At 37.3% G+C, this 21,518-nt stretch overlaps 1 protein-coding gene across 5 annotated transcripts in view; it reads left to right on the forward strand.

The window, feature by feature from the left end:
• Nucleotides 1-263: 263 nt before the first annotated feature.
• Nucleotides 264-21,518, forward strand: part of RTN4 (reticulon 4) — a 40,918-nt gene continuing 19,663 nt past the window's right edge. The window contains exons 1-4 of one of the 5 annotated variants that reach the window (XM_070932246.1): nucleotides 282-780; nucleotides 864-941; nucleotides 1,549-1,585; nucleotides 13,464-13,520. In XM_070932246.1, coding sequence (XP_070788347.1) covers nucleotides 466-780; nucleotides 864-941; nucleotides 1,549-1,585; nucleotides 13,464-13,520 — 487 coding nt within the window. In that variant the 5' untranslated portion in view covers nucleotides 282-465. Of the gene's footprint in view, nucleotides 992-1,548; nucleotides 1,586-13,463; nucleotides 13,521-14,483; nucleotides 16,824-21,518 lie in introns of all 5 variants that reach the window. The other 4 variants (XM_070932241.1, XM_070932240.1, XM_070932242.1 and 1 more) reach the window with 4 other exon arrangements.

Here is a 21,518-nt window from a genome sequence, read left to right on the forward strand (position 1 = left end):
CAGCAGCAAAAGAAAAGGGGGCAGGGCTTCTTCCTCCTCCGGGAACTGCAGCTCTCTCCCCCTCCCCCCTCCCATTGGCCCACCCGGTTATCTTTCTCTGCTCGGATAGGCTGGCGGCAGAGAGGGCGGGGCGAAGGGAACCGCCCTTCTCCGCGCCTCGCCCAGAACTTGCAACTTTGCGCGCGCGCCAGTAACCGCCTTCGGTGACTCAGTAGGGCGTGGCGGCGGCGGCGTGCTTGGCGCGGCTGTTCTCTTCTCCCGCGGCATCGCAGCATCTCTCCCAGCGGCGGTGGCTGCGCAGCCGCCCGTCTTGCCTGCCTGGCTCCCTCCCTCCCTCCTTCGCCTCCGCCCCTCCTCGCGCGCCAAGCTCCAGCCCTTTTTTGCTCTCCCCCCCCCTTCTGCTTTTTATCGCTCGGCGGTTGTTATCTGGCTCATTGTTCCTGAGAAAAGAGCCCGGAGACCAGCATGGATGACCCGGACCAATCTCCCTTGGTCTCTTCCACCACGGCCGCCTCAGAGCAGGACCGGCGGCAACCGCAGCAGCCCCTTTTCCAATACCAGTTTGTGAGGGACCCGGAGGACGAAGACGACGAGGAGGAGGAAGACGACGACGAGGAGCTGGATGACGAGCAGCTGGAAGTGAGGGAGAGGAAGCCCGCCACTGCGCCTACGGCCCCGCCGGCGCCCACCTCCTCCCCGCCGCTGGTGGATCGGGGTACCTCGGGGGAGCAGCCGCCCAGCCCGCCCCCATTCCCCCAGCCCGCTTGGGCGACTCCCCCCGTCGTCTCTACCACCACCAGCCCTGTCGCTGCCGCTTCCGAGAGCGCCCCTAAGGGGGAGAAGGAGAGGGAGCCTCCCCGCAGCGCCCCGCTGCCACCTCCGCACTGGGAAGAGCCCCGCGCACCCGCCATCCCTCCCCGGAGCGCCCCGCTGCCCCCCAAGCGAGAGGAGCCCTCGGTCGCCAAGAAGGGCGCCGCCCCAGGCTCTCCCGGTGAGTGGACGGCGGGCGGGCGGGAGGTCCGGAGGCGGCTTCCGGACGCCGGTGCTCCTTTCGGCATCGCCCAGCACCGTCTAACCCGGCCTGCTAGCCGGGCACGCTGAGAAAGGCAGCCCGACGTATCTGGAGGAGCGCCAGCTTGTGGAAAGCTGCTGGAGGAACGCATTTCCCGGAAGATGTCCGAGGGGCGTGGCTGCTGGGCTTTGTGATGAAGGGATGGTCGTGGAAAAGGCGCTTTGAGGCCAAAAAATGTGTGTGCGTGCGCGCGCGCGCGCGCGCGTACAGGGCGGGGACCAAGTAAATTGGCTTGGCTTTCCGAGGCCCTGAAATACGTGCGGTGGGAATGAACGGCTTTTTTTTTTTAAAAAAAAAGAAAACGGCCGGGGATGTGAGGGTCGGGGAAGGTGGTCTTTGGAAGTACCGTTTTTCTTTTGTGTGTTGAGGCGGAGGGAATTGTCAGCCGAACTGGGCAAAGCAGCTTGTGACATGAAGGAGGGCGGATTGGTAGCGGTGTGATTTAGAAAAGGGTTTGAGAAGCGGAGAAAGATAAGCCGATCCCAAAGGAAAGAAGCAGGCGGGGGAGCATGGGTTTTGCCTGGTGGAAAAGGTTTTGGGGGTTCAAGTGGTTTATGAGGGATGAGGGGTTAAACTTGTGAACATGGAAGGAATTGGTAGAAGTTTTGGAAGTGGGTCATCAGAACCCTGTTCTGGTAGCCACCTAGGAGAAGGATACTTTTTGAGAAGGAGAAGAGACCTTCCTTCAAGGGAATGTTGGGATTTGGGTAAGGGGTGTGGGAGTTTATAGGTGATTTGCTGGAAGTGTATTAAGCTTTGTATTGTGGAGATTCTGCAGCGAGAAGATGGGTGTGGCAGAGACTTTGTGGGCATGCAGTGTGCTTTGTCAAAGCAGTCTGATGCAAGGAGGATTTGCTGGCGTTCTGCTTGAGGTATACTGATAGTTATAGGCTGTTGTAATTCTTGCTATTTATTAAACCAATTGGCAGGTTTTCCTTTGTGTCTAGAGTCTGTTAACAAGTTTTCCCACCAGAGGTAGTGTATGCAGTCTTCAGGAATGCATATGTCAGCGTTACAGAAAACAATAAGGATGTTATAGGAATAGCTCTCTGCCACAGTGGTGTAATAATGCAGCATGCTGGAAGAATGTTCACAAAGAGGGAAGGTGGAGTAATTGCTTTTTTTCCCTCTGACTTTTCGATGCTTAACCATTTTGATGGTCACAAATGAAAAAGGCTGAATCTCCCCCCCACACACATTCTCTTTTTAATTCTTATTTTTCTTCTCCTCCCCCCCTTTGTTCACCCTTGGATTAGATGATCTAGAAAACTTTTGTTTTTTATTAAGCCTGTATGTGAACTCTGTTTTATTGTGCTGTGTAGGCTACTGTACATAGCTCTGCAAGGGGGAAGGTTTGCAGGCTGACTGAAGCTTCAGGCTCCACCAGACTATTGTTACTGAAAGCCCGCCTTCTCTGCGCATACACTGGATTAAGGATCAGTGAATGATGGCTCTAGTCCTCCTATAGCATTTGGAATGAGAACTTCCCTTTCTGTATAAAAAGCTAGTAAATTAGCCCAGCTTTCTGTCATTGTCCTGCTTTGGCCTTACACAGACCACTATGCAGTATTTTCTGTTTGCTTCTCTAAAAGATGCTTTTGCATAAGTAAAGTTAATTTTAAAAATCTGTTCAAAATAGAATGTAAACATGTAACATCAAAAAATATACCATACTGTGGCATTATTAGCAAATGGAAGAAACTTCTAAAATGAGTGTTAAATAGTAGCAATTAAAAGTGAGCAAAAATTAATAGCTATTTAATAATAGCCTAAAAGTTAATGTTCAACCTTTCCAAGTACATTTTAAAAATAAGAGAAAAATATCTGATGTTTTACATACATTTTTTTGTTTAGAATGTCTTCAATGATCAGAAATCAAATTGCAAAATACTTGTTTTAAAGTATAGCTTTAAAGATATACTGTGTGTATTTGTAGCCCTATAGTTATTAAAATCTCAAATAGGAATTGTATAATTTCAAGTTCAGTTACAAATGGAAGTAACTTCTCTTAGTTATAAACTTAACACACTGAAATGAAACAGTAGCAAAAATACTGATAACAGTACTTGTTGCAGATTTTTCTTTATGATCAGTGGAAAGCTGAATAAAAATTTATTTGTCTGCACAATATGACCTGGATGGATCACAGATTCTTAAGGGGATAGCAGCTTTTTTGAGCTATGTGTGAAATATAAGTCAAATGATTAGGCAAGGTAATATTTCCTTTGAATCAACTCTTTTAATTTCATATCCATGTAGTTTTTTGGGAATGATATACAAAATGGCTTAATGTTCTAAGACGGGTGTCAAACTCGTGGGCCAGATGCATCATATGCTGGCCACACCTACCTCTAATTTAGCAAAGGGAAAAGTGATACGTCACATGATAACGTGACGATGTGTTTGACACCCTTGTTCTAAGATTATATTTTACTTCTCTGTTTTGCCTCCAGCCCTTGTATTTTTTGGTGGTCACATGTTCAAGTATTAGGTATTCATAAGGCCTAACCCAGCTTAGATTTCAGATAACATTGACCAGGTGTCACTTGCTGAGACAAATAGTCACACTCACCTTGATTTAAATGAGATAGAAGCATGCTTCTACCTGGAACAGCTTCTCAATTGTCACTTCCATCTATCAGTGAGGATTAAGTCTATCAAACAACAGGCTTCCCTTTGTACAATTTTGGTCAGACCATTTTATTGCACTTCCCCTTTACGTTTAAAATTGGGGATTTGAGCTAATGCTTTTTATGAGTCATATTTTCACTATGATGGAACAATTTGTGAGGATAATTCTTATGTTATTTTGTGAATGCATTAGGTCAAGAAATATGGGAATAAAAATGTAAGGGAGAAAAGAAGCTATTTCAAATTCAAAGCAAATAGAAAATATTTTTTTACTTCATTAAGGAATATTTGGCTGTATAACTTGCAATGTAGTGGGAAAAATACTAATCTTGGAATAGCTTTGGAGGGAAAAGCCTTCATTCTCTTGGAGGCCTTAATTGCTGTCTAACTAGCAAATTCAACTGGATAACATAGGTGCTCTGCTCTCATAAGACTGTATCCTTCTGGGACAATTGAACATTTCTGTAGCAACTTTCAGTATTTAGGTGAGGATTTTTTCCCTTGATATATTGTTCACAGTGCCAAAATAGTTATTACTATACAAATCCATATGAATTTTCTACTGAGCTTTTAATGGTTGATATAAAAAATACAGAATAGCCTTGGAATAATCTGCAAAGAATTTGATTCTAATTGTTTTAATAATATTTTCTAGATATTTGTATATAGACCTTCTATTGAGAATCCCTCATAACCAAACAAGTCTGGCTTTGCTGACTTCCTTTCATTTGTTCCTGAGGATGCAAAGCTGAAGCTCCAGTTTCTAGAACTAGAAAATTTCAGCCTGAGTTATGTATGTTTTTTTTCCCAACCTCCAACCTTCATTCTATTTTTTCTTTTACATTTATGGAAGTAGAATCCGATCTTTACAGATTTTCTGCATTTTGGGGGATCAGTCTGCTAACAAAAATTCCTCTGCTTTTGTTTCATTTATATCATTTATTTTGCTTTTCCACCAAATGCACATCTACTTTCTACTATATACAGTGCATATAAAACATCTACACACACCCATTAAAATGCAAGGTTTCTGAGAGATTAAACAATCAGACCAGGATGAATCATTTCAGAATTTTTTCCACCTTTAATATAACATGTAAGTTGTACAATACAATTGAAAAACAAACTAAAATCTTTTAGGGGGAAAAATATAAAAAAAAAATAAAGTGATGATGTGATGTGCACACTCCTTTTACACATAGGGCTGTAGCTGTGTTCAGAATTAACCAATCTCATTCAAACTAAAGTTAAATAGTAGTCAATATACACCTGCCATCAATTAAAGAGAATCTGATCGAGCCCATATAAACTTAAGTAGGTCTACTAGGATTTTTCTGACATTTATTCAGTTGCCTCTTACAGCAAAAGCTATGGTCTGCAAAGAGTTTACAAAGTATCAAAGGGATCTCATTGTTGAAAGGTATCCCTCAGCAGAATGGTACAAAAATATTTCCAAGGCATTGGATATATCATGGAACACAGTGGACAGTCAACAGTATGGCACAACACTGACATTACCAAAAACTGAATGTGTCTCCAAAATTGATGAAAAAGCAAGAAGTAACCTAATAGTTTGTTGAAGTTCCTCTTGAGTTTTATCATAGCATTCCAGTCTTTTGGGATAGGGCCCTATCCCAAAAGCCATTGAAGCCATTTATATGCTGATCTAATAAATATATCGAACATGGTATATGTGTAAAATTAAATATATAAGAGTTCCAACTTTTCATTGCAAATTTTTATACTCCCAGATTTTATTTTTTCATTCTAATTTTGCAATTACACAATATTTATTCTGTACTGGATAGTCAGATGGAGTAATAAATACTTGTAGGTTTATTTCTAAGCTGTCTTTTACAATAATATAAATGTTTGCAAGAATGGGAGTTTTATGTCAAAGATAATTGCAGGATGGTCATCATGATATGGGCTGTGCATATTAGATTAATATATTTCTCTAGCCACCTTGATGGAAAGAATTGGAGAAATTTTAAAAACAATATTACACAGCTGTCTTAGGGCTTCATTGATAATTTTGATAAAGGATTACACTAAAAAATTCCAAATATCACTCCTTGGCTACACTAAACAGATTTTGTTAGAATATACAACAGTTTTTCTCTGCCCTGTATCTAATCTTGACATAAATAATGATCTTGATTTTAAATAATGCTTTAAAATCAAATAAATGAACAAATGCCTAAAGAACTCTATTAAAAATATAAAAGTACAAACTTCTGTGTCTATCCATAAATCAAATTTATTAGGGCTGATCTTAGATTTACTGCCTCTAAGTACTATACATAATACTTCTTAAGAATAAGAATAAGAAGTATAATAATGCTTCTGCCAGCCTAGCAGTTTGAAAGCCCGTAAAAAATGCAAGTAGAAAAATAGGGACCGCCTTTGGTGGGAAGGTAACACTGTTCCGTGCGCCTTTGGCATTTAGTCATGCTGGCCACATGACCACGGAGACTCCTTCGGACAGCACTGGCACTTCGGCTTTGAAACTGAGATGAGCACCGCCCTCTAGAGTCGGGAATGACTAGCACATATGTACGAGGGGAACCTTTACCTTTACCTTTAAATAATGCTTCTAAATGTGTAACAGAACACTTTTTAAGATTGTAGCCAACCTTAACCTTAATTTTGTATCAATTGAAAGATAACATTAATTTTACTTAACATTTCATGAAATTTACATGGCAATTTGCCAATTGTATCAGTCTCACATTTTCTAGGATATAATATGTAATGAGCCTTACAAATTACAGTACAAGAAGGCGTAAAATAAGATCAGTATTTCCCTAAAGTGTAGGTATGGTAGAATGGTCACATACCAAAACTTCGATAACTCATTCACTTATGCATATTTTCAAGATTATCTCTTTAGTCAGCTTTCAATTTTTTTACAATGCTCCCCTACATCAAATTTATAATTCTTGGCAATTCATTATATAATTAGAATAAGCAGAACAGCTCTTCCTAAATTGCTTCATACTTTGCATTTTTAAAAAAATACTATTTTGATATTTCTAATACACAAATGAACCACTACACTTGTTTCTGCAGCAACTATATTATAGTATAGTAATATTTAAATTTTTCAACTTCTTGCCACTTCTTAGGTATATTGTTTCCAACAATTTCTTAAAGCATAGCAGACACTTGTCTTGAAATCTGTTAATCTTTTGGTTTTGATTTTGAATGCAAGTTGTTTATATAGTGTTGCAACAATGTCTAAAATTGGAGGGGGAAAAATCGCAGTTTGATACTGTGTCATGGTAGTACTGACATAAATAAAAACCAAAGTTAATCTTTTCAGTTCCTTCCTCTCCCCAAGAAGTATATCAGTTTACAACATAACCATTATTGAGTAAATCCTGTAGAAGTTAATTACATGTGTTAAGATTTTTTATGAGCATATATTCACCCAGAGGAATATACTTTATTAAAGAAATTTAGTTTTTCAACCTATTCCTTAAATTAAACTTACATTTTTGATTAAGTATTGGCACTATAGCTCGAACTCTGGAAAGAGGAAGCAATTAGCCACTTATAAGTAGAGTGAACAAACAGGAAGAAGGGCGCTTTCTAAGCAAAAGAAAAGGGGAGAAGCACATTATCCTCTCACTTCAAAGGCAAAGCACTCTAAATGAGCTGAAGATTCTTGGATGAGAAGTGAAATGTATTCAAAGAAAAACCAGAAAGTCCAGTTGCCTCTTGAAAAAGCACCTTTGGAACATTCCAATGCTGTAAAAGTATATGATAAAACTAGCTTTTAGGTAAAATAATGGCAAGAATGTCCAACTTGCCAGTAAATAGTATATGAAAGTAGAAAGCCCACAGAGAAGATAATGTTTTTTGATTTATTTCAGGAAAGTGTCTAATATGATGGCAAAAATTTGTTAAACTTGTATGCTCTCCTATTCTCAATAACTAATGGTCTGCCTGATAAAAAGTACTTGCTCAGTGTGATGAGCTGCTGCTTTCAAAAAAGAAACTTCTACTGAAATAAAGATGGTTGGGTTGCAGATGCCCATAAAGACAGCAAGACATGTGGACAAGACCTTCTGGAATTAGACACTTGTCCTGCTCCTGAGGGTAGCTTCCTCAGTGTCACAGAGAATGAGAGTCTTGGGGAAAGGAGAGATAATTTCCAAATAGAGGGAAATTTTTTCATAGGAGGATATACTGAAATCCAATTTTCAATGATGAACTCTTACCCTCTCATAAGAGGATACTCTGCTTGGAAGCTGAAGGCTTTTGATTATGGGTGTTTTTCTTGCCCAGTAGTATTTTAGACAGCAGATTCCATTCCTAGCAGGCATGTCATCATGGCAAGTTGCACGCCTGTCACAAACCCATCTCTCTTTCTTTTGCCTATAAATCTGAGTTGATTTTGTCTTGGCTGAAAAAGAAACAATGATAGCATCAATAGATATTTTAAATATCCTCTTACTTGCTTGCTTCAAACTTTTTCACATTTAAAATGAAATAGTACCTTTCCTCTGATCTGTTAGTGACTCTAAGACTCTATTCTGGGAATATGTTCCTTTGGGGAATTGATCCAGAGGTGGGCTGCTGCTGGTTCGGACAAGTTTGCCCGTAGCGGTAGTCCCGCGCACCCACCTGGTGCTATCCTATCCTATATATCTCACTCTCTGGCTCGCTCACCCCGCCCACACAGAACAGCTGAGTTCTGCACCTTGCCCACTCATCGTGGCTGTCCAAGAAGGTGTGCTGGAAGCCATATGCATGAAATTGCCGTGTGTTTGAAGCTGCGCACATGCACACTCGCACTCACATTTTTGGTTCTGCAGTACGTGAACCGGTTGTTAAATTATGTGCCCACCTCTGGATTGATCCTATTTAAATTGCATGTGATGCTGCAAAAACCTATCATAGATGGAAATCTGTTAAAATTTGTGGATTATTAAGATTTGAGAACCTGTTCTTTAAGTTTCTTTTAATTTTTCATATTGGTAAATCATTTAGGTTATTTTTTAAAAAAATGCATTCATTAAAATTTGTTTTTGCACATTCTATGATACTAGTTTATGTTTTCAGTTCTGTATAATTTAATTTTGCAAACAGATTTATGGATGCAGTTCATTTTGGTATATTTTTAGAATATATTCATGCTTGTTTGCACTTTTTTCTAGGTATTCTTCCCTTTTTAATTGGCAAACTGATTTGCAAAATTCAAAAAATATAAATGTAGAAAGACAAGTTTTTTTATGTGTATTTTTCACAACAGTGGTCTACTCCAGTGGTTCTCAACCTGCGGACCCCTGGGGCGGCCGTGATGTCATAGGAGATCCACAAAAGCTTGAAGAAATGTTATGATTTAGATCTTGAGTTAAGTCTTGGAGGTCTGTGGCCATGGTGCATGGCCACAAAAGGTATTTAAAAGAGGTCCGTGGTATAGAAAAGATTGAAAACCACTGGTCTATTTGATATATAATGCTTACCAACTGTTCCTAATGTCTAACTGCTTCTTATTTTGTATTTCTTCAAAAACTTCCTCATAGTTATACAGTAGTTAAAACTATAAAAATTTACATTGTGATATAAAGTAATAAAACTGTATGCAGACACGTTTTTGTATTTATTTTCAAGCTATAGAGGAATAGAATAGAATAGAATAGAATAGAATAGAATAGAATAGAATAGAATAGAATAGAATAGAATAGAATAGCAGAGTTGGAAGGGAACTTGGAGGTCTTCTAGTCCAACCCCCTGCCCAGGCAGGAAACCCTACATTACTTCAGACAAATGGTTATCCAACATCTTCTTAAAAATTTCCAGTGTTGGAGCATTCACAACTTCTGGAGGCAAGTTGTTCCACTTATTAATTTTCTAACTGTCAGAAAATTTCTCCTTAGTTCTAAGTTGTTTCTAAGTTAGTTTCCACCAATTGCTTCTTGTTCTACCCTCAGGTGCTTTGGAGAATAGTTTGACTCCCTCTTCTTTGTGGCAACCCCTGAGATATTGGAACACTGCTATCAGGTCTCCCCTAGTCCTTCTTTTCATCAGACTAGACATACCCAGTTCCTGCAACCATTCTTCATATGTTTTAGCCTCCAGTCCCCTAATCATCTTTGTTGCTTTTTTACATCTTTTTTACATCGTGGTGACCAAAACTGAATGCAATAGTCCAAGTATGGCCTTACCAAGGCATTATAAAGTGGTATTAACACTTCACCTGTTAACAATATGTGAATAATAACAAATGGTATTATTTTATTCTAATGATAAATTACTTAGCAACTTGCGCGATGGACTCCCAAGTTATTCCTGACTGAGTTTTATTGGCAAGATTTTCAGAGTGAATTATCATTCTTCCCAGGACTGACAAAGAGTAACTAGCTCAAAGTCACTCACCTGGCTTCACTGCCTACAACTCACACTCTCCCTCAGCATTGTGCCTTAATCACTACATTTACTTAAACATTATTTCATAATGTGCTTCTTTATTTTCCCTTACCAGATCCTTTTTTTCTGTTGAATAAGCATAGAGCTGACAGTTCAGAATAAAACTAGAATTAGTTCCTTTGGTTAATTAAATATTAAGAAATCAAAGGCTAAATAAAATTTGGGTTTTAGAAATTGAGGGAAAATTCCAAAATAAGAGCAGAAGTGTTTTGTACAATATGTTATATATGAAGGGCTGTTCACTATAACATATACCATCAATGAAATTCAGAAATATTTATTTTTAAAACAATGTTTTTCATCTGCTTTTCTAAAAGAAGTAGCATATAATATGTGTAAGAGTGAAAAAGTATTTTAGTTCAGAATCTATGCAGATGAATGAAACTACTATAAGCAGAAACAAGAATGTAAATTGTTTAGAGAATAAAAAAAGATCAACTTGCTACTGCAATAAGGGAGCAACATTTGTGTATTTCTCTGCTCCTTGAAATATGGAGTTGGTGGAGTGGTACCTTTCTCTTTTCTGATTCCCATTAGGTTAGCCTTTCTTGTCTCGCTATTAGCAGCAGGCTTTTCTTAAATTCATAATCAATAAAAATTGTTTTATATCATAGTCTCATATCATCTGGTACTATAAAAGTCAATCAACCCTATGAATTGATCTTGGAAATGCATTAAAACTAAAATCTTAATATTCATTCAAAGTAACATATTATAGAAAAAAAGCCTGTTACACTTAGTCCTTGCTTAACATCCATTTGTTCAGCAACTATTCAGCGACCATTCAAAATTACAAGTGTGAAAACTGCTGAAAAAATGTTGTAGCATCCCCTGGTCGTGATAAATATTCAGGCCATATTTACTTCTGCTGCTACCAGGCCCACAATCCACATTCCCACCACCCACAACACTTGCCGGATTACATTCTCTAGTGCCCACTTGTGCTCCCCAGTACTTATCCACAGTGCAAAGGATTGTCCTAGCTGGCCTAGAATTCCTTTCCAGCATTGCCTGAGAACGATGAGACTTATTCAACCAGGTAGCTGCTTTAAGAATACTGCCACTATTCACAAAAGGAAATACAGCCAGTGTAGCTTCTTTACTTAGGCATTAGTAGCCCTTCATTCCACAGAGGACCATGTGACAGATTGCTGCTACACTGGACTAAAAAAAGCACTCCACTTCATAGAGGGCATGGCCTGTTTGGTTTCCAAAGTAATAATTCACTTAACCAGGTTGCTTAGTGATGGAAGTTCTAATTGTGGTAATAAGTTGAGGACTACCTGTAATGCTTGCGGTAATGACTTAGAGCTTTCAGCTTCTAAAGGCAGTAACTGACATGCCATTTGTTCAAATTAATTATCATGTCAATTGTCCCAAATATGTTTTTTCAAGAGGCAACTAAACTTTCTGGTTTTTCTTTTTCTTTGAAGACATTTTGTTTCTCATCCAAGAAGCTTCTTCAGCTCTTCAACCATGACCTGAATGACTGAGAATCTCCATAGATATTTAGCTATACCATGTCAATTTTATTCTCACAGGCTGCAGCCCATATAAGACTGTTGATAGTACATCCTTGTATCATCAGTATAACCTTTAGGGATACAGGACTTCATGTGCAGCAGTCCAAAATCCAATAGCGAAGATGAAGCCAAGCCTTCCAATTGAATATTAAATACCAAAACAATAATATTCAAAAGGAATTTCCTCTACATTATGTTAGGGTCCCTTCCACAACACTTCCAGCAGGTATATGTCTACAGTTATGAGCAGTTATAACTGCATAAAATGATCTGCCAGTAGCTCTGTCATTTTTTTTCTGTTGCTAGTGCACTACAGAGATATTTCACTTGTACTAACTTTTGGAAGCAAACCATCTACAAAAGTATTGAGAGGGGGCTCAGCTATCCACCTTTCTTGTTATGCAGCCATAATGTGCATTGCCTCCCTTAAATATGGTCCGGTTTGCTCACTTTCTAAATAGTTTTTAAAGATCAAATTTATTTTACCTTAGCGCAAACAGTTAACAGATGTATCTTGGAAAGCATAGAGCAATGTAGTAATCAGATCCAACCCAGGCCATGCCTTTTGTGGTCTAAATGGTACACTTCTCCAAGGAACTCATGAGAGACATAGTTAAGTGCCCATACTGAATCCAAAGCATCTGTTTTATATCTGAATCTGAATATACTTCATATTCTAGCAGTATCTTGTCTTGGATTAGAAGACAGCTCAATTAAATACAATATCTGAATGGATTTTGACTTTCCAAATCAAATCAAGTAGTTGAATCAAATCTGTCTGAATTGTTTCGATAGTGTGGAAGAGCTTTTATGTATGCATAGATACTTTTTAAAATTGATTTGGAAAATTGAATCGTGTTGCTTTGATACTTCGAATTAAATGACTGGATTGACTTATCAGAACCAGTAAGCACTCTTCTTTTCTTCAGCATTCTATTTGTGAAATAGTTGCTTGATAAAATTGTTCAAAGATGTGAACTAAAAGCTAGGGAAACTCTGATTTGTTTTGTCAGTATCTGAATTGATGTTAATTCAGTGTAAATCCTTCAGTTTTATTGTATGTTACTAACCATTGAATTAAATGAAAATGCAGCAAGAATTTGCTAGATTTGTGGAAGAAGAAAAAGTATTCATCTCTACAGATATGAAATTTCAATCTAGCATATTGCATTTTGCTTATCTTGCAGTTTTATGACTTTATATTGACATTCTTGATTGTTCAATAATAATAACAATTTAGGAACAAGTGGTTCCTAAAATTACTTTACATTGCTAAATTCATTGTGGTATTTAGTTTTACCAGAGATACAATTATTTCCAGTATTTAATATTTATTTACATATTAATTGGAAAAGGTGAAAGGCTAGAAAAAGTTAGGAGTCCTCCTCTTACCGGAGGCACATACAATCCCATCCCATAAAACTGTCCTTCTGACTGATAAAAGTGAAATATTTATCTGCATTTGTGAAGTCATTAGACGCTCTAAATAATGTCTACATTTGATTTTGTTTAATATAATATGCTTTGTGAGAGTTCTATCTGACTGGTGATCCCAAATCTCCCTCTAATATAGTTGATATTATGTACACTTCCATCTGATATAGAGGATGCTGTTTGTAGTACAAAACTGGAGACATATAGCATGTAACTCCCATATTCACATTTTCTCTTCATTTCTCTTGGGTAAAAGATCTGTTAAAGATTGTAAACTGAATATTGCCTTCCCTTATTTCCTTTTTTGAAAATACTTTGTTTTCCATACTTATTTCTGCTGAGGTCATACTGTATTTGTTTTTCAGATGAGACACTTTTTGCTCTTCCTGTTGCATCTGAACCTCTGATGCATTCTTCTGCAGGCAAGTCATTTCAGCTAGCCTTTTGCATTAGAGTACGCCCAGTGTCTTTTGTATTCCCTTCCCACTAATAGCATCTTTGTGTATTTACTAAAATTTGGTTTGGATCCAAGAATGTTAAACCCAAATTTAATAAACATAACTTTGTTTTTTTAATGACATAAAATACAAATTCAGAGTGAATGTTTTTAAATTCAAAATATACTTTTTGAATTCTTGGACCCTTCTCTACAAGATGATTTAGGTACTGATAAACTGTTTTTAATATAGTTAATGACATAGTTAGCATTAATTATGTAGAATTAATGATGTATTAGTGTTAGAGCTGCTTTCTACTGTAATTGTAATAAGGTTTTTCCTTTTTATCAGACATATTATATGGACCAGTACAAGTGTAATGATTACCAATTTTTAAAACTGGAAATAGGCTACAGACTTGTGTTTTCTTCCTTTCCTCTAGCATTAATTTCCTCTTTCCTAGGGTTTACTTTTCATGTTGTTAGTACTTATTCTGGTTAATGCTGAACAAGTTTTCACTGAAGCTGATTAGTACTGAACATAGCTAATGCTAATGCACATAACAGAAAAAGCAGGGGAGGGAAAATGAAATGCCTGTCTGTAGCCACTAGCCAGTCTCTGAATTATTATTGAGAGATAATATTTCTTTATTGGCAACTTTTTTTAAAAACGGGGGAGAATTAAGATAAAGGAGAACCATTACTCATATCTATGTTATTAAGCTTGTACACTTAGTACTGTTCTGAATTCTTTGAGGGGTTTATTTTGCATAGCGTTCACAGCTTCATTAACTTTGATTCTATTTTCTTAATCTTGCATGCTTTTTCTGTTAATCATTCTACAATAAGATTTGGGCTAGCCATTGTTTTGGAACCTGTCATTAGCATTGCTTTAACTTTTGAGGTTACTTGCATTGCTGCTAACTGTCCTTTCTGTCCACGGCCACAGACAAAGGTATGGACTTGCAAGAACAACTGGGTCATGCATGCTCAGCCAGGCAAGAAGATTTTGCTGCTGCCTCTCTTGATGCTACTGCTTCTCTTCCCTCCCTCTCTACTCTTTCAGTCAATCCTTTTAAAGAGTATGCGGCTCTTGATACGTTATCAGATGAACTATCTGCAAAACATAGTTACAGTCCAATTGGAAGTGATTTGTTTAAACTTACTACCCAGACTGCTCAAAACCCATTCCTTGCAGATGATGGCAACGAATTTGCAAATATAAAACCTTCATACGCTGCGGATCATTCATTCTGCCTATTTCAGACTAAGGAACCATTGGATACTAAAATAATTCCTGATATAGAAGAATTATCTGCAAGCCAACAGGATTTTTCTCTAGAATCACCTGTTGAATTATTTGTAGAGCAAGATAAAAAAGAGCGGCTTGAAGAGGGGAAACATGCTATCTATGATCATGGTGAAGATATAACTTTAGTCGATAATCATTATTCAAGAGATGAATATGCAGATTTAAAGCCTTTGGAACTCTCCTGGGTTAGTAATGAAAGTAGTAATTTTAAGGATGTATCTGAGAATGAGATAGACAATAAATTAGGAAGTATTGCAGACAAATATGTCAAGGAAGCTAAGACTCTATCTGCCCATAAAGTCATTGAAAAAGAGAATGAAAGCAGCAATGAAGATATTTCTTTCCCCAACACTCCAGAAGCCTCAAAGGAATCTTCACAGCCTTACATTACTTGTACAGAATTTGAATCATCAGAGAAAATTGAAAGCAACATGGTTACATCTCTCCCTCTAACAGAAGAAAAGACATATGAAAATAAAACAGATGAGAAAAAGATAGCAGAAATGATGGACCAGTTTGGCAGTACCCATATTGATTTGACAAGTGACCAAGAGCAGAAAGTTGATTCAAAGAAAGAAGAGATTTTGTTGAGGAAGGTGTCTGATACTAATGTCCCTGAAGGTCTAACTCCAGATTTGGTTCAAGAAGCTTTTGAGAGTGAACTTCATGATGTAATTAGTCCCAAGCTTGCTTATGAAACAAAGATTGATTTGGTTCAAACATCTGAGTCATCACAAGAGTCTTTGAATGTTGCTGTACAGCTCTGTCCTTCCTTTGAAGGACGGTCTGAAACATCTCCATCCCCTATCTTACCAGATATTGTAATGGAAGCACCATTAACTGCAAACTCTGCTGTGGTTGGAGGGCCTCTTGTGCAGCTTGAAATATCCCCATTTGAAACATTCATTGCTGCAGATGAATATGAGAATGATTATGAGAATGTAATACAGAAATCTGAAAAGCCTCCATCTTATCAGGAGGCAACAAATGTACCAGTAATCCAGGCAAAAGAAGTCATGGTTGAAGCTGCTAAGAAACCCGACAATGAGAATAACCCGCCTCTAGAAGATTTAGATACCTCATATATATCAATTGCATGTGATTTAGTAAAAGAGACTAAAGTATCTTCCGAGTTCACAGATTATTCAAAAGCGGAAATCACAGAGTATGTATCACAACCTGTGCCTGAGTACAGTGAGCATCTTGAATGGACTTCATTGCCATCTGACAAAAGCTATTCATTTAGTGGTCAACCAGAAATTAATCTTGTACAGAAAGAAGAAGCTGTGAAAGGATCATTATTTGAAACAACTACCGATATTATATCAAATGGAGGCCAGAAAGAAACATACGAAGAAGTACAATCTTCTCTTAGTGAACCTTATTTGGAGTCATTCCAGCCTCAACTGGAAACTTCAAAAAACGAACCAACTACTTGGTGTTTGGAAACAGAGGCTGCAGGTCTAGCTAAGAAAGAAAAGACTCCACAGCAACATATGGAAGAACTTGGTGGCTATACTGATGGTTTTTCTGTTTTTAAGGAACCCATAGTGAAAGAGAAAATCGTGCTGTCTGTAGAGTCCTCTCCAGAGGCAGATGGCACAGTCCCTTATCAAGTTGACAAGCTGATGAGAAGTACCGAAGATATATTAAAGGAAAATGAAAGTAAAAATCCTTGTGAAATTCTTCAAGCTGAGCTGATACCACCTGCTTACCAAGAAGTAGCACAGGACTTGTCTCTAAAAAACATACATAGCAAATTTGAAGAGCAGGATCTTTCTTTGGAAAAATCCTCTGAAGACCTGGACAGAGAAGTACACGAAGCGGCTAAGGAGGATTTTCCCCCTGATGTTACTCCTTTGCCCTCAGAGAAAAAAGTAGTCAATGTCAGAAAGGGATCTGAGAGCCAAGATGTTTCAGTTAAAGAAAAGGAGAAATCCCTTTCTATGTTTTCATCAAAGCTGAGTGAGCCTTCAGGTAATCTGCTTTAACTTCTTTTGCATTTCATTAACTATTTACATTTCTTCTGCATGCCACATTTCTGTCATGTATGTTTTCATATTATACAACTCTTCTGCTGAGAAAACAACTATGTCCTTTGCTTGCCATTGTTCTGAATATAAATAGCCATTTTAATTTAAGTTTCATTTTGATCATAACAGAAACTAGATGCTGCAGTTTAAACTGTCTTTGTGAACTTTCCCCAGCTTGATTCTCTCTGCATGCGTCCAACTTCCAGAATTCTTTTGAGTATAATGGCTGGGAATTCTGGTAGCTGAAATCCCAATGTTCTTACAGGGAATTCTGTGAGTTTTAAATATGAATTTATTGAGATGCTTTTGGGTGTTAGTGCAGTGCTCAAATGCAACTATATTTTATCCTTCTTACTATTGAAACTTCTGGCCTACTTACTACCACCTCGTTTTGATACAAAAGTGTATTTAGCTCTTCCATTTTTCTGATTATGTGGAGCAGTTCACTAGAAAAATGATGATATCTAGTAGCAGTGCAAAAGGCAAATCCATTGTTTAGAAAAAGAAGGGAAAGATTTAAAACAGCTATTGTTAATGTCTTTATATAAATTGGCAGTGTGGCTTTGTCTGGCATACTTATACAGACCTAGTTGTTTTATTTCAGAAAAAGTACCTCACAGCTGGAAAAGCAAAAATTGGAGAAGACTGAAGCTTAACTAAAATGAAACATTTGGGCATTTTTATAAGTAAAGGGTAGAGATGATGGTTTAGTAAGAATAGGCCTTTATTAGTCTTATCTGTTCATTATGTTCAAGAACTTGCTTCCATTAGATCTTACTTTGGAAAAGGTCTTGAGAAATTTGTAAAAGAGAAATAACATTAGTTTGAGGGTATTCAAAGTAATGATATTTATGATCATAAAGATTTGATTGCTTGCTAAATGGATCTTTTTAGTTTAGAAACTGTATACCTCTAAATGCATATAATGGAAGAATAAAGAATGGGAGAAAAGCTGTTGTGTTCAGCAATTCTTGTGCCCTTCGTATAGCTTGTAGTTGAAAATTGTATCCATTACAAATTGTACCCAGTATGTGATCGGTTTCTAATAAGAGGGTAATTTAATTTAAGAAGGGTGGTTTAGTTTCTTTCCTTTGTATTTGCTAATGTGCAATTTATACTCAGACCTGAGGATTATACATTATTTTAAGTTTGAGAACTAGAACTGTTTTATTTTATATTTTCTAGCAGCCCTTCCTTTGGATGTGTATCAGCATTATCATAAAATGTGGGACGATAATGTAAGAATTGCCTCAGGTATGCTAATTAGGGCAACTTCACACTGTTGTGTAATATATTGAAGTCACAGAATTAGGATCATTCCATAAATTGAAGAAACAATAATCTTTTGACATTTTTAGATGTGTGTAGAATTGTTGACCAGGTTCTGCATTTTCATTAGCCTTTAATGTATGGCAAGATCCTGTTTTTTAAATTTTTATGTAAATGCATTTTATGCAACTTTTTAAATATTAATAACAACCTTAGGAACAACGTGTTTATTTGAGATTCTATGGCTCTCTAACATGTAGCCTGGATTAAAACAGTAAAAATGAAAACGAAGGAACAATAAGCCATTATGTCCATTTCATTTGCCAGAGAAAATTAAAACTTATTTTAGAAAAAAAAACATACCATTTCCCCACAAGGTCTCCTGTAATAGCTGTCTTTTAATGGCCTTTCTAAACCAGAGCAAGGTTGAATTTTAGGGGGATGCTGTTTTCTCTGACTTGCATCACATTGGTCAACTCCCCCCCCCCCAAGATGTGGCTCTGCTATCGACTACCACCAAACTTTATGTAGCTTTGTGTACTTCAGAGGTTATGTGGAAAAAGATGCTCTTCAGTCTCTACTGGGGGGATCCATTCTGACTTTGGGCAAGCTGTTCCAAGGTAAGGGGAATGCAACCAAGAAGGTCAGGGGGTGAGAACATGTAGCATGTCTTTTCAGCCTGATATATTGGGCTGGAAAATTCAATCTGGAATTTGGCATAGTTACAATTGGAGCCATAAGAATGTTACAGGATTTTACCTGCACTTTAATTTGGACTTAGAACTAATTTGCAACCAATGTACCCCTCACAATATCAATATCACTTTGCTGCAGTGGCTTCTACCAGCCATAAGTAGGCAGCTGCATTCTATACTATCTGTAGCTTTGGCAAGGGCAGCCCAAATAAAACAAATTGCAATTGTGTAATCAGAAGATGGCAATGGCATGAATTAGTGTAGTCATTGTCTCCTTGATCCAAAAAGGTGTAACTGTTGAATGTGCTGAAACTAACAAGTGGCTGTTGTTACGCCCATCTCACCAAAAGTGATTCTGGGTAGCATAAAGCAGATTTGGGAGGGGGGGGGAGAGACTTGAATTAGAATCTAGTTAGAATCAAATGATAAGAAATAGGTTTTTCAGAATATGTCTTGATATTTAAAATCATAGATGTTACTCAGTAGGCCAATTGCCTCAAGAAATTATTGAAGGTATTTTGAAGGTATTTTGTCTATGCACAGTCCTTACCCACTCCTGTTCAGCAGGGACTTCTACCTATTTCTGTTGATGCATTGGCTTTTTTGCCAGAATGTAAAATTTTCCATTGCCAAGCCCTCGGGCACATGTGCATTAGGTGAAAAGTCCTGTGAATTCACGAGAAAACGTCATGCAAGTTCTCTACATTGTTCCATGATATCATTTTAATATCTGATTTCTGTTAAGTGCATATCTATGCTTTGAAAAAAAGTATCTTCAATTATCTGAGAATTTTACAATGAACAGTACCCTTCATTTTACAATGAACAGTGCACGAAACTTGGCAATTAAATGGCTAATTCTTGGAAGGGAAAAATTATTCATTTATTTATTAGATTTATATAGTCATTCTTCTCAGATATATGATTCTAGGTAGTTTGTAACATTAAAATAATTTTAAAAATGTGAACAATTAAGTATCATTCATCTATAAATAGTAGCTATCATTCTAAGTTTTGGTAATGAACTTTCTTAAGATAAATAATCTAACTGATTAATTGATCAAAATGTGTTGCCAGGTGTTATATTTTGTCTTGATATTTAGCTTTCCTACAGTGTATAAATATCCTTCTGACCTTTTTGAAAAAAGAATAATACATTATCTTCAGAGCTAATTTTAGTTAAAATGTTTTTTCTATCTCAGTAAAAATGTCAACCAGTCAGATTCATTTCAGTACCAATGTATAATTTAGACCCTCTTTAATTAATATTTAAAAAGTATCAACTAGGCTCTTAGAACAAAAACATTAATATATGCAATAAGAGGATTGCTGTTTTTAAAACTTGGCTTATGTGTTGAGCCATGAAAACCCCAGTTATATGTTCAAATAAATTTTGCTTATTGATTGATTGAAACTTGATTGCCTGATTGAAACTAATTTCAATGTCTACTATAAACTGAGTATATCAGTTTTGTAGAACAATGCATTTAAAGTGTGGAGGGATCACTGCTAGCTGGAGAATATCATTGCCCTAGTTAAAAATGGCTATTAAGATAATAATTACAGAGAATGAAGAAAGTGCTCTCGCAGGAATATAGAAGCTGGCTTCTAAAGCGCAATATTTTGTTCAAAAATATTTTTAAAAATCAGCATGATCTCACTTTTAATTAATGTTATTGCCAGCTTTCCTTTGCAAGGATGAACAACTCAATTACATATTAGTTGCTACAGATCATTAGATGTTTGACTCTAACTTTGTTTAGAGTTCTTCAGTGGGATTAAAACATTTTAGTATTTTTATTGGAAATGCACAATCTAAGTGCAATGCAAAGCATAAAAATATAATGCAATATAGACCAAGATCAGCATAATAATTTTAAATTTTAAATTTTAAAATAATAATTTAAAACAATATATAATGCCAGTTTTGTTAGTTTACATGTTTGCAATATACTTTATATATTATTAAAATATTTAAAGAGATTTCACAAGCTCTAATTTACCTTATATAGCACTTTTATTGTATGTATTCTAACATGTATTCTGTCTTGCTTAACCTACCATAGTTTAGTAAAGATTTAGGCAAACCAGAACGGTGTTTAAGGAAGTTGATCAGGAGATTAAAATCTAAATGTTATGAAGAATGATTGAAGGAAATTGGAAATGTTTATTCTCAAAAAGAGTGAGTTTGCAAAGAGGGTATATGATAGCACTCTTCAAATGTCTAAAAGGATGTTATCACCTAGAATCGTGATGGCAAACCTATTGTGGGCACACGAGCCGTTGCCGTAGCTCAGCTCTAGCACGCATGTGCGTGCCAGCCAGCTGATTTTCGGCTGGCCCCTCCCACACCACCCTCCCCTACCAGGAGTCTCCATGTTTTTTTTTTTTTTGTTTTTGTTTTTTTTTTTGATTTATATGCCGCCCTTCTCCAGAGACTCAGGGCGGCTTACAATGTGCTCAGCAATAGCCTTCATACTTTTGTATATTTATACAAAGTCAGCTTATTGCCCCCACAAACTGGGTCCTCATTTAACCTACCTTAGAAAGGATGGAAGGCTGAGTCAACCTTGAGCCTTGGAGAGATTCGAACCAGCAGTAAATTGCAGGCAGCTGTGTTAATAACAGGGTGCTTTAAACCACTGTAGTACCAAGGCTCTTGTGGCCCGTTTTGG

The sequence above is a fragment of the Pituophis catenifer genome, unplaced genomic scaffold (genome assembly GCF_029215685.1).
Source record: "Pituophis catenifer annectens isolate HBS135680 unplaced genomic scaffold, rPitCat1.0.hap2 SCAF_1, whole genome shotgun sequence".
In the NCBI taxonomy this organism is placed as follows: domain Eukaryota; kingdom Metazoa; phylum Chordata; class Lepidosauria; order Squamata; family Colubridae; genus Pituophis; species Pituophis catenifer.